The 12,654-nt window shown below is 39.5% G+C and overlaps 1 protein-coding gene across 1 annotated transcript; it reads left to right on the forward strand.

Moving 5' to 3' along the window:
• The first annotated feature begins 419 nt into the window (after window positions 1-419).
• Window positions 420-8,081, forward strand: gja4 (gap junction protein alpha 4). Its single transcript, XM_015018946.1, has 2 exons — window positions 420-633; window positions 5,570-8,081. Exon 2 carries the CDS (start codon window positions 5,579-5,581, stop codon window positions 6,692-6,694), a length of 1,116 nt encoding a protein of 371 aa, XP_014874432.1. The 5' UTR covers window positions 420-633; window positions 5,570-5,578; the 3' UTR covers window positions 6,695-8,081.
• The last annotated feature ends 4,573 nt before the right edge of the window (window positions 8,082-12,654 follow it).

Below are 12,654 nucleotides of genomic sequence, written 5' to 3' on the forward strand. Positions count from 1 at the left end.
ATAGTTATCAAGCAGTAGAGTAAGCTCAATTAATTGTTCGAAGTAGGAAATACAACAAATTACATCGAGTCATTTACGTGCAGATGTGAAATAAAATCCTAAAAACAACAAAGCTGTCTTTATTCTAGCCATAACATAAATTCAGATGCTCAAATGTTGATTAGGATAAATAGCTTTCTATTTTGTAATAATAATAATAATAATAGTGATAGTTCTATCAGTTTATTTTAAGCTGATTTATTTTTCTGTTTTCATTCGTGCTTCCGTTTCATCTTCAGTGACCGCGAACCTCCAAAGTCAAACTAAGCGCAACAGGCGTCATTTCTCCCATCGCGCAATTGTCGCGCGCGCTGATAGCGCCTTAAAAAGGGTGAGTGCGCGAGCGTCGGAGCGCAGTTACCCAGAACCGCTCTGAGTTCATGCATCACGTTTCCTGGACGGAGTTCCTGAGGGAGGGCCCGAACGGAGAGGGGAAGAGAAGCAGGCATGGGAAAGTTCTCCCCACTTTTTCCGATTACAGCGGATCTTTATAAAGAAGGCAACAGCACATTTCAAGCTGCGTAACATCAGCAGTACACAGCAGAGGGACCCGGAACCGGTGAGGAGACACAAGGCGCTTTAAGAGAGAGAAAGGTAAGAAGGTTCACCTGGATAAGAAAAAAATAATAATAAAAAATGCGGATGGAATTATGAGAGCATCATGAAGTGTGAGCTCTCTTTTGTCGTGATTGAATAAATGTTCTGGTTTATGTTTACAGTGAAAGGCAGGTGAAAGTTTCATTTTTGCGTTTTACTAACTTTTTTAAAGGATAATTCCAGTAGAGGGCTTGTAATAGATGTAATTAAATACAATGTAATTGTAATAGGTGACACTGTATCTTATTTCAATCCCTTTAGTACATTTGAAAGTTTCAGTACTTAATTTAAAGAAATGGCTGGTTTGAATGCCTTCGTTGAGTTTATTTGTGCTACTTATTGTTATGTGACTTTTTGGTGATTGATCAAAACTTGACTTTTTTAAATATAGTTTGGCAACTACGTTACTGGTATAAACATACACAAAGTTTTCACAAAGCTCTGCTTTCAAAACTAACATTTTCTATCACTGGTATTTCTCTATAAGTCCTTTTAGGGACTTGTCAAAAAGAAAGTAAGGCACACATTGTAATTTTTATTTCAATTTCTCACCAGATTACATGTGTAAATGCACCGTTCCTACAGGCATCACCAGAATAACCTACAAATAATTTTGTGTGAAACCTAGAAGCAGCCAGAAGATTTGTTTTTACATGTTTTTTTTTCTTTTGTTTTTATTGTAAGATGAACTTTTGCCATGTGTGTTTTTAATGTTAAACCAGTGACGTTTGTAAGACAAGAAACAATTTGTGTCACTACTCACTACATACAACAGGAGTTATTTATTAAAACCATTAAAGTGTTTCAAAGTGTCTGGAGGTTTTTGAAAAGATTACAAAACTGCTGAGCCCCAACAGTTGAAAGTCATTTTAACTGGAAGCCTGAGAAAGAGCTATAGGTACATTTTCTCCAGCTTTTTTAAATCATGGTTGTCTGTCCCTCCCCCACCTGTTGCTATACACTGCTACTCAGCTAGTTTAGATGCTACTATTTACTTGTTGTGGATTATTTTGGGATTCTTTCCTGGGAACAAAAAAGTTGTGAATGCCATAAATACAGGGAGCAACTATGAACAAAGATGTTTAAATGGATATAGTGTCAATATTAAGGTGTGTGACAGTTAATTCTATAATTTTATTCAAGCAAAAGGAATTATATCACTTTTACTGATGTAGCATATCAAAACAATAAATAATATAGGTATTATTGGAAGAGCAATAATATTTTATGTAATTTCAGTAGAAGCAGGATCACTTTACACTTTAATTTTGTGTTAACTCAGTGATACTGTAATATTTTCATTTAGGCTTAGTATACTTATTATACTCATACCAGTCTACTCATAGGTACATTGTCAGCATTTCCTCATGTGAATTTTCCCAGGAACAGCAAAGTTACTACAATATTATGGTATCCAAGTTGCTTGGCAGCCCATTGTCTCCTCATCCTGTCATAGGAGTTTTTATTTTCACATATGAAGAGTTATTTCTTCCCTGAGATGGAAGAAATAACATAAAAACATTAATAGCATAAACAAATAGGCAAGCATCACAGCAAAGCCTGAACTCCCCCACACAGGATGTTTATTCAGATGTGTGTGTGTGCGTGTGTGTGTGTGTGTTGCCCTTTGAGCAAGCTGCTGTGTCATTCAACAATGTCCAACATCCTCCGTTTCCTAACATCCTCACAGGTCAGGACAATACTTTATTGAATTCAGCCACAGTACGCCGCGTTACACATTACTTACCCTCATTACCTGACTCACCAAACGCATAAACGGCCAGTAGTCATGTTCTGTAAAAAGGAATAACGGCCTCTCTTTGGACGGGTCCTTCAAAGGTTAGTCGTAAACAGTTGCAGCGCTCCCTACTCCCGCTCAAATAAAATGCTAAGTTTAGTGCCATATGTTTTTGTTTTAGTTGTTTTTAGTGTATGGAAGCTTTACTCCTCTGCATCTCGATGAAGAGGGCCCGGAGCCCCCCGAGAACAGTGTGAGCTCATGGAAGAACTAATAAGGCACCGCCGCCAGATACGCACGCTCTTTCGTGGAGAAGGAACCATTATGCTGAAAAGGTTGGAGAAAATTAGCTCGTTTGTTACTTACAGAATAAAACAACCCGCTGCTTTTTTTTTTTTTTTTTTTTTTTTTTTTTTGTTTTTTTCTCGAAAACCAGTGAGAATTCCGTCATGGAAATAAAATGTACCAATTAAAATGTAATTGGTACATTTTCAAGCCAGTTCTCGTGGCGTATCTGGGCTGCGTCCCCTTAAAAATTAAACTCTTGCAACAAATGCAACACATCTTGCATGTAAAAGGATATTGTCCACTTACATCTAATTGGTTAATCTAATTTATTTTGCCCCCCCCCACCCCCACTCAGATATTAGTCCAAAAAAGCTTTTACTGTCCATGGTTTCAAAGTTTGTCTTCACCCCACACGTAGTCAGGATTTAGGACCCACATGCCGATTTTAGAACCTCTTTGAGAAAAAAACCCCCAAAAAACATTCCACTGGAAAGTTTTGCATGCTGTAAAAATAGCCATAAGTTGGAATGTTTTCAGATGCATTTCAGAATATATGCATTTGGTGCATTTAGTGTATTTTTTTTACCCAATTAGATTCCCCCCCTTCCCCCCCAAATTAAACTTAGAACCATTACCTTTTCGAGGCTTTACTGTGTCAGTGTTTATGTCCGTCATTACCTGTAAGCGTTGTATTCTTTGAACTTTGCTCCAGCATGGGGTTCTGAACAATGTTGAATGGGTTGCTCTGTGTAAGTTGTAGCCCGGTCCTCGTTGCGGTAGAACATCCCCCAAGCAATGACTCCAGGGGTTCCTGTAATGAAGGGATTCTCAGTCTCTGGGGTTCTTAACAAACAGTCTTTGTTGAAAGTGAGCTTTTCAATATGCTTTAAAAGAAATGTGACTTTCTGCTTTGACGCCTTCATATTGGGCCTCCGCCTCACAACAGCGCTCCTCTATTAACTTTGTAGCAACGTTTTTCCCCAGCGTTGCACTGAGAAGCAGCTCGTATGTTGAGCTCAGCAGATGTGCAGTTCCACTAGTTCTTTGCTAACTGCTGCTGGCTAGTCTGAAGGAGCTGAGCTGAGCGGAGGAGTTGCGACTCGGGCTGCTCTGTGTGGTGGAAGTTTGGTAGCTAAGAAGTCGCAGATCAGAGGGGAGATTTGTCCTCAAGAGGTGTTTTTTCACAGCTGGACGGTTGTCGTGGAGATTAAAGGATTTCTCAAACGTGCATAAAAGAATTAAGGCAGCACTCCACGTGCGCTTTTGATGAGGGAATAACATTGTAACAAAGTTGATTTTACATGATGCTGCCACTTTAAGGTATCCCATTAAACCCTCCCTCCTCTAATTTCCCATTATTATATTATTATATCAATAATTTGTTGTTTTCCAAGTCTGTTTTTTCTCAGATTTGTTTGAGGGTCTGAAACTTGTGTGACATAAAAGCAAAAACAGCAGAAATGTGAAAGGAGCAAAACCTTTTTCACAGCTTCGTGTAAAGATGATGATGTCACAGCCAGTCATTGTATACAAAGCAAATTGTTCTCTATGCGAAAAGCCTCTCTAGTGGAAATTTGTTGAAAGGACATATGGCTGTTTATTGGCAATCGGAAAAGAAAACCTAAAGTGAGCACTCTTACTTTCTACACTGGAAAAATAGACAAGCTTAGTGAAAATAAACAGGTGAAAGGAGTAGATTTAGATTTAGCCCATTGTGAAACATTCTCTCAATTTGAAACACTTGTTGCCCTGAAATTATGTAAATCTTGGCTTCAAGAAAAGGAACAGCCACAGGCTGCAGGATGTTGACACGACACAGTTCATGTCACTGGCAAAACAAACAGCTGTAACACAGTCGGTCGCATGATCATCAAAGCAACTTTGCCAGATTAAAGTGAGCTTGGGCCGTCCAAAGAGTTCTTTTAAATCCCTAAGTAGGTTGCCGGTCTGATACAGCTGCAACCTGCAGCTCTCAGACAACATTTCTTATATCTTTCTTCTGCTTTCAACTTATGAAGTTATATTAGAGTGACAAACTATGCTGTCAGTACATTCAGTTTGCTTTGCCAATTATGCATTGATGCCAGAGTTTTATGATCACTCTTAAAGCATTTTTCGATGTTTGTCGACGAATGTGCTCATTTACAAATATAAAACTGGAAATAACTGGTGTGAGTCGCTATCCTTAACAAATGAAATGGAAAAACAGTAAAAAAATTATTATACATAAACTTTGGATCTCAGTCATGTTAACCACAGTTTTATATAACCAGGACGTCTTGTCCCCATTACTTGGTTTGACTTAGCAGGCAGATTTAAAAAGTCAGGAGCTATTATCATGTTGAGGGTCTGGTTCGCTGCCAAGAGGATTTTTGTTTGTAGATGATTGAAACTTGGCCACAGTTGGGTGTTCTAACAGGACAAAGATCCCAAACACACATCAGTTTTTTTTAAGGGATAATCATAATATTAAGCTTCTGGAATGCTACAAACCTGGCATGGCCATCGCCTTTCTGCGTTATTCTGCACAATTCTAATCTCTCTTTACAGCTCAGACTGAGATTTCTCCCATTCACTTGGATTCCTCCAAGAAGATTGCAACTTCTCCTTCTGTTTGCTAAACGATGATGTCAATTTTCTGCGCTGTTCTAGTCTGCCTGTAGATTTTAGCAATGGCAACACTTATTCAAATATTAGTAGGCTTGCGATCAACAATATTCATTCCCATTGTTGTATTGGTAACATTATCTCTGAGGGGAGTTGGCTAAATAAATTTAAATTGGGAAAAAAAATATTTTTCCTGCTTTAAAAAGTATCTTCTTTCAGTACATTTAGTCGTAGTTTTTGGGTTAATTTTGATTTTGTAATGTGTCTCATTGCCTCCTTTCTATAATCTGTCCCTTTCAGGAGCAGAGGATGTCCAGAGCTGACTGGTCCTTCCTGGAACACCTGCTAGAGGAGGGCCAAGAGTACTCAACTGCTATTGGCCGGATCTGGCTCACCGTACTCTTCCTGTTTCGCATTCTGGTCCTGGGAACAGCTGCTGAGTCGGCGTGGGATGACGAGCAAGCCGATTTTGTCTGCAACACGAAGCAGCCCGGTTGCACTTCCGTGTGCTACGACAAAGCCTTCCCCATATCCCACTTCCGCTACTTTGTCCTCCAGGTCATCTTCGTCTCGACTCCTTCCATCTTCTATTATGGATACGTGGCCATCAGAGGTGGGAAGGACCCAAAAGAGGGCAAAGGTGAAAGTGGGAGTAAAAAATGTGAAACAGCGAAAGAAAGGGAGGATACCAGCGTGACTAAAGAGACTGCAGAGCAGAAAGAGAAAGAAAACAGTTGTGGGAAAGGGATAGCGCCTAAAAAGGCATCTAGTGAAGCTCCGAAACTGAAAGGGAGGCTTCTGAGGGCATATGCGTTCAGCATCCTCCTAAAGGTCCTCTTGGAGGCGGGATTTATCGCCGGACTTTGGTTCCTTTATGACGGCTTCTTCATTGCAGCCAAGTTTGAGTGCACGAGATTCCCGTGTCCTCATACGGTGGACTGCTTTGTCTCTCGGCCCACGGAGAAGACCATCTTCACTGTCTACTCTCAGGTGATAGCCGGCATCTCCCTTTTGCTCAACCTGATTGAACTCATCCATCTATTGATCCTAGCCTTTTCCTATCGCCTGGAGAAGTGGGATGAGGACTGCCTACCTCTAAGAGAGCAGGTACAAGTAACTCCAGCACTACAAATGGAGACGCCCCAGGTTTATAACACCAGCAGGGACATCAGCATCCCCACACAGGGTAGGGAGGCTAAATTACCGGGCAACCCCTGCGAAAGCTACGCCGAAACGGTAATAGAAGTTAACTGGGATGCAGGAGAGACCGGGGATAACTTGCTTCCAAGCTACATGAACTGCATGAAATCCACTGGAAAAGCAAGCTCCAAAAGATGCAGTCATTCGAAACATTCAGATCAAACAGGGACGGATATGAAAGGTGCCCATAAGGGACATGCAAAAAAACAGAAACAATATGTTTGATGGTAGCTCGGTGTACTTTTTTTCCCTTTGGTTGTTGACGTTTCTGCACATGACACTTAACAAACAGGAGTGCACAGTTTGAAGGAAAGCAGTATAACAACCACTGCACTGTGAACTCCATGCCTCAGAGGCACAAATATTTGCAGTTTTTTTTTTTGATAAACAAATCTATTCAAAATGAAGCATTTTGAGAACACTGCCAAAGGCGAAATAAAAATGTGACTTCATAATGAGATTTAAGTCATAAGATGCCTTCCTGCTAGGTTTAATAGCAAAGTGATGTGGAAAAAACAAGCCGAGGGGTCTGGCAAAGGGAGCTACTAAGTGTTTATGCAAGGAAATTTAGATTTAAACGTACTCTTCTGAGATTTGCACTGAAACCCCAAGAGTCTTCTGGAACTTTGCTCTCTCCTAATGGATTTGTGCTCTCTGTGGAATGCACTGGTCTCTGGACCCTGCTCGGCTCCCAGAAGGATAATTGCGGCATGGATGAAGGCACGCATGCATGCACGCACACAATATGCTCGTCTGCTTTCGCCCAGTGAGTTCCGGTCAATCAAAAGTTGGAGATGTGGCCTTGGAAGGCGAGGGGGTTTCAGGGAGGAAGTGGGAAGAGAAGCCAAAAGATTGGGATTTGTGGGATGGAGCAACAGTAATGGTGATCATAGCATTTCAGCTATGAAGAGACTGGAGGAAGTGACCGCGTTGCATGTGATAGCATTAATGTGAACCTACAGCTGGAAACTTCAATAAGCAATAGCTGCAGAGCCGTCCAGAAATACACCTCTTCGCAATTTGTTGTTCAACAACCACAAACGTCAATGTTGGGATTTTATTGATTTGACATATATATATATATATATATATATATATACATAAAAAAAAAATGATGCAGTTTTGAGTACCCTGAACACAGAATCCCCATAGTAAAACAAGGTGGCGGTAGTGTCATGCTTTTTAAGTGTCTTACAAGTTTTTCTCGAGGATTTCAATGTGTTTCGCACCATCTGTCAGAAAAGCACTCCCACAGCATAAGGCTACCAACACCATGTGTCAAAATGTGGTGTGTTCGGGGTAATAAAAACCACATATCCTTCTTTTTGTTAACATCACATTCATGCACTCATATGTAGGTCTGTCTCATTTAATCCCAATAAAATACACTGAGGCTTGGGGTTGCAGAGCAATACAATGCCAAAAAGGTTTTTTTTTCTTTACTTTTGTTCTGTGGAACTCAAATCCAGTAATTGCCCATTGAATGGACATAAAGCGGTACAGAAATGTACAAATTCAATGAAAGAGATTGGTTGAATTATTTGGACAAATGTATTTAAATGTAATTTTTATAGTGTTGTAAAGTAATCCTGGTCATATTTATTATTGTTTGAAAAACAAGAAAAAAAACAAGAATTATTCATCATTTTGATGTCAGTTCATAATAAAGTCTAAGGGACACAATTTAATTTTGGACCATTTATTCACTTCTGAAGTTCAAGTTGATCTCTTGTGTTTATGCCCCCTCAAAAACATTTTACAGAATGAGATTTTTTATTTGGAAAAGCCGTTGTTTCTTTGTCCAGCAATACACTTTATGCCATCCAAGCGTTGTTGCTAACGCAGAGAAAATGAATCCCTCATGCCAGCAGGATAAATAATAGAAACAAAGATATGGAAGAGTATTTCACGATAGCATCAGTGCAGCTTGCCAAGGGAACCAGTGGAGGGAAATAACTTTGATTTAATGTCTGTTTTCTAATCAGGGGGGTTATGGCTTCGCAGTGAAAAGAGAGCATCACTCATACGGCACCATAAGCTTGCACAAACCGTAGCGGCTCTATGTGCTCTATTTAATTTCCCCTGGAGAAGCCGGACTCTTAATGCTTTTTTTTTCTTCTTCTTCTTTTCTCATGTAGAGCAACTGATAAAACCCAGAAGTCAGCGCCTTCAACAAAAGTTCCTGCTTGTGTTCTGATACATTAAGGTGATATTTCTTTTCAGCAGTATACAGCACCTCCATTACCAGTTGGCGTAATGATAAGCAGTTTTTATGGCAGGAAAAGGGGTTAATAGAAAAATTTAACGGAACCTGGTTTTTGGAACAGCTTCAACTTTAGGAGTGGTCAAAGTAAACAAAAAAAAAAACTGGAACAAACAGTGAAATCATTTATTTCCCTGTGGGTTACCATGATTTTCTCTTCCAATAACGATAGGAATGAGACGCCTCAACCTTTAGAGGAATGTGTTTTTTTCATCCCCTTGTTGGGGACAAATGTGCACGTTCCGCTGAGGAAGCAACGGCTACGGGGTTCAGTCCATACCGCGTGTCAAAACTGTTCTGGCATTTGCGAGCGGTTCTGTTATCTCCACTTTCCATTGTGTGCGCATGCGTCGGCCTCTGTGTTTTCAGCGAAAAGCCGTAGGGGTCAAGGAACACATTGCGGAGGGCAACCCGCCAGTGCCAGGTGAAGCCAGCAGCAAATCTGCAGACGAGCTTTTTGCATAATCTGTTCTTTTAAATTATAAACAAAAATAAAATAAAATTAAAAAAATAGGTGCCTTCTATTCTTTTTCACAGACTAAACATTCCACCACCGTTCAGTAACTTTCAGGTTGAATGAAGTGACTCTTGATCATCTGCTTCTCCCACTGACAAGTCCAAGAAACTTCACAACCCACTACAAGTGTGTAGAAAGGGTTTGGTTCCTTCTTCAGAACAATGGAGCATTAATAAAGCTTTTCAGCCATCACTGGTTTGATTATCTGCTTTGTCTAGACTGTTTCCCTTCCTCAACGCAACCGTTCAGGGCAAAAATGTTTAAGGAGTGCCTTAGAAAAAGCTAATAAAACAGAGACCTTTGCTTGTGTAAAGCTGTGAAAAATGCACAAACTAAAGTCAACTTTTTTTCTTTTGCAGCAAATATCCATAAAGTTATTCCCAGGGAACATCAGAGATCAGATGCCACTGTGACTCTACTTCCTGACATTGTTGGAGTCACAGTGGATCCATTTCCTCAATTTATCCAATGAAAATAAATGAAGCCCATCAGGCCTTTTTCTTAAAAAAAAAAACATTTTAGTTCTTGTGAAGTGAAAGGAACATGTTTTCATTTTAGAAACTCAAAAAGCAGAAGACTGGAGGGCACTTTTACTGAACCTGTCCAAGTCAACGTTTTGTAGATCCATCTTTTCACATCCACCAACCTAGAACTTGAACTTTCTTTGCAGTATGTCTCTACCAGGCAAGATTTCTGCTTGTTCTTTTTTTGCAAAACGGTTAAAGATCAAACAGGTTTGATGAGAAGAGTCTGTTAACATCAATTTGAAAGTTACTGGCTAATAAACCACACCATTGTAACTTTGGCTGTGTGTTCAGCTATAAAAACTGGTAACAGATCTGAAAGCGTTTTAATTCCCAGGTGAAACAACGGCTAAAACAAAAACAAATGTATACCAGCTTACGTTGTTGAGGAGATTTTTCTCATATGCATTTTCATGTAATTAGTCAGAAATTTAATGCAAGTGTCGGTGTGTGGGTGTCACAGACAGGAATCTTTCATTTTTAACTTTCCTGTCTTTTAAAAAAGGTCCAACAGACGGTTCTGGGTTAGAAAATTAGTCTGTGGCTAGAAAACCTACAGACAAAACAACAGTTGCTTTGTTTTCAACATGCAACACTGTTTTAATGTGCCGTCCTTGATCAAATAAGCTTCAACTGAATTGCGCTGCTTTAAGGTTAAGTAAGGTTTATTTTCAAGACTTAAGACATTATTTAACCATACTTAAATTGAACTAATAGTTCAAGGAAAAGACATAGGCACTGATATTTGCAGATGTCCTTTATTGTTTATCCTTAAACTCTTCCCTTTCATTTTGAGTTGGTCACTTAAAATTCCAGTAATATACATTAAAGTTTGTCATATAGTGAATCACAATCTCGAGAATTTACACAGGGGCATTGCTGAAACAATGTACAACATTAAGTAGGTGTCATAATTCCTGCCTGTCATACAAAGTAAAAGTTCAACTTATTTCTGAAGGCTGTAGTGGTTAGGTAAAAACGTGCCCTTGTGAACTCAGAAAGGGCCGGCATGATTTCACCTCAAAAACTCTAATTTTTCCTGATCCACAAGGACCTAACTGGCCTTCAAATAGCAGCTGCAGGGTAGACAAGGTCAGGAAAGTTATGTAAAAATCTGTATTTTTGGATCAAGTCAGAGCTCGGGCTCTGTGGCATTGCATGGGGCCGCTCTCTATGATTTATTGTTTACGCTGCGCAGAGCTCATTTGAGGAAAAGGCAGGCGTGTGCCAACTCCTTTTGTTTGCCTTGACGTTCGTTCAAACAACGCACGAGAACGGATTTGTATCCATAACGGTCTCCCGTCCGTGCACCGTGCCTTTCATTTGGGTTCATTTGCGATTCATTGAATAACAAACCGAAAAGCCTTTCGCCGATCTCTAAATTTAACTGCTGGGACAGGAAGTGAGTTTGTATCTGTTTCCTTTTCCAGTATTGTTGCTCCCTGGGGGGATTGGTGGTCAGGGATTGTTTCACATGACAATGGTGCTGTGGTGGGTATCCCAGTATTATTTTGCTTTTTGTTCCCCTGTGTTTTCTCACCAAGTGCTGTAGTTGTAGTTGCACTACTTTCTGCTGGCCTGCCCCAGAATCTCAATGAAGGACATTGTTTTTGTGTTGTTGTACCTTTAGAAAATGTGAAAAGATGCAACGGCCAAGGATACTTTTGCAAGGCGCTGCAGCTTGAAGTGTTAACATCTGCAAATAATTACCGTTTTAATGTGTAGGAATAATTTATTGCAAAAGGGAACGTTTAGGGGGGGGAGGGGGCAGAACCCGCACACCTCATTTTTAACATTCAAAGCCGTGTTGCGCCAGTAGACTAAAATGTGCTTGTAATTATGACTCTTGGGTGCATCTAGGATCTGAATATTCTGCTGGAGCACTTTCAGATTAGGTAAGCAATGATTAATTTGCAATACGCTTAAGTGGAAGTGTTCCCCTACCAGCCCCTTTTCCTGGTAATCACTAATATTACATCAATGCTCCAAACCTCAGAACACTTGCATCGTCAATTAGTTAAAAAAAAAAAAAAAGTACACTAACGAGCAATTTTCAGCTGGCTTTACGATGTAATAGTCCTTTAAGATATGGTTTCTTGTGTTTTGTTTACAAGGAAAAGGAACACATGCTATTAAATTGCTTGCATAGTTATTAGAGAAGATGAAAAACTGAGAAATCTCCTGAAGTAAATAAAGTACATGTCAACTTTTTTTGCAAAAAGTTGGCATGTAAGAAAGAATGTCACTTTGCTGGAGGAGAGACTGTATCTTTAATTTTGACCCAAGTTCTCAATGAGTGGTATAGCTAGTTTTCTTCATTAGTAAGATGTCGCTGTAATGTGGACCTAATCAGCAAAAATCAAAAGTCAGTCAAGAATGTTAATCTTTGTTTCCAACAGAACAATCTTCAAAATATAGAGAAAACTCTCACAAATTATTGTCCAAACTTAAACTAGATGGACCAGAAAGAACAAAGCACTTTGACTTTCACCAAACAGAAAGAGCTGCAATGATCAGATCAAAGCATATGTCCAGATCTACATCCAGTTGAGATTCTCTTCCAGAAAAAGTATTTTAAACTTTTTATTTCATTTTATTTTTATCTTGATTCTTCATCCAATCAGAGCTTGATCTATTCACAAAAAAGAATGACGACAAATACTCCGTCTCTGGATGTCCAAGGACATATGATGTATACATTTCTGTGCTGCAATGAAAGCTTCCCAACAAAAATACACAAACATATTTGCCAATTTTCTAACTTGACATCGGCTGACTGGCAGTTTACTCTGTAGGCTATACATTTGGAAAATAATTCAGCATTATCTTCGCTAAAAAAATAAATAAAAAAAACCTAGGAGACCTTAGAACTGGATTTGCT

Source organism: Poecilia latipinna, unplaced genomic scaffold, assembly GCF_001443285.1.
Source record: "Poecilia latipinna isolate Pla-1442-1.1 unplaced genomic scaffold, P_latipinna-1.0 Scaffold2345, whole genome shotgun sequence".
Classification (NCBI taxonomy): domain Eukaryota; kingdom Metazoa; phylum Chordata; class Actinopteri; order Cyprinodontiformes; family Poeciliidae; genus Poecilia; species Poecilia latipinna.

Bases quoted from the DNA above. Each gene is read 5' to 3' on its own strand.
- gja4 (XM_015018946.1), top strand. From the start codon at position 5,579: ATGTCCAGAGCTGACTGGTCCTTCCTGGAACACCTGCTAGAGGAGGGC.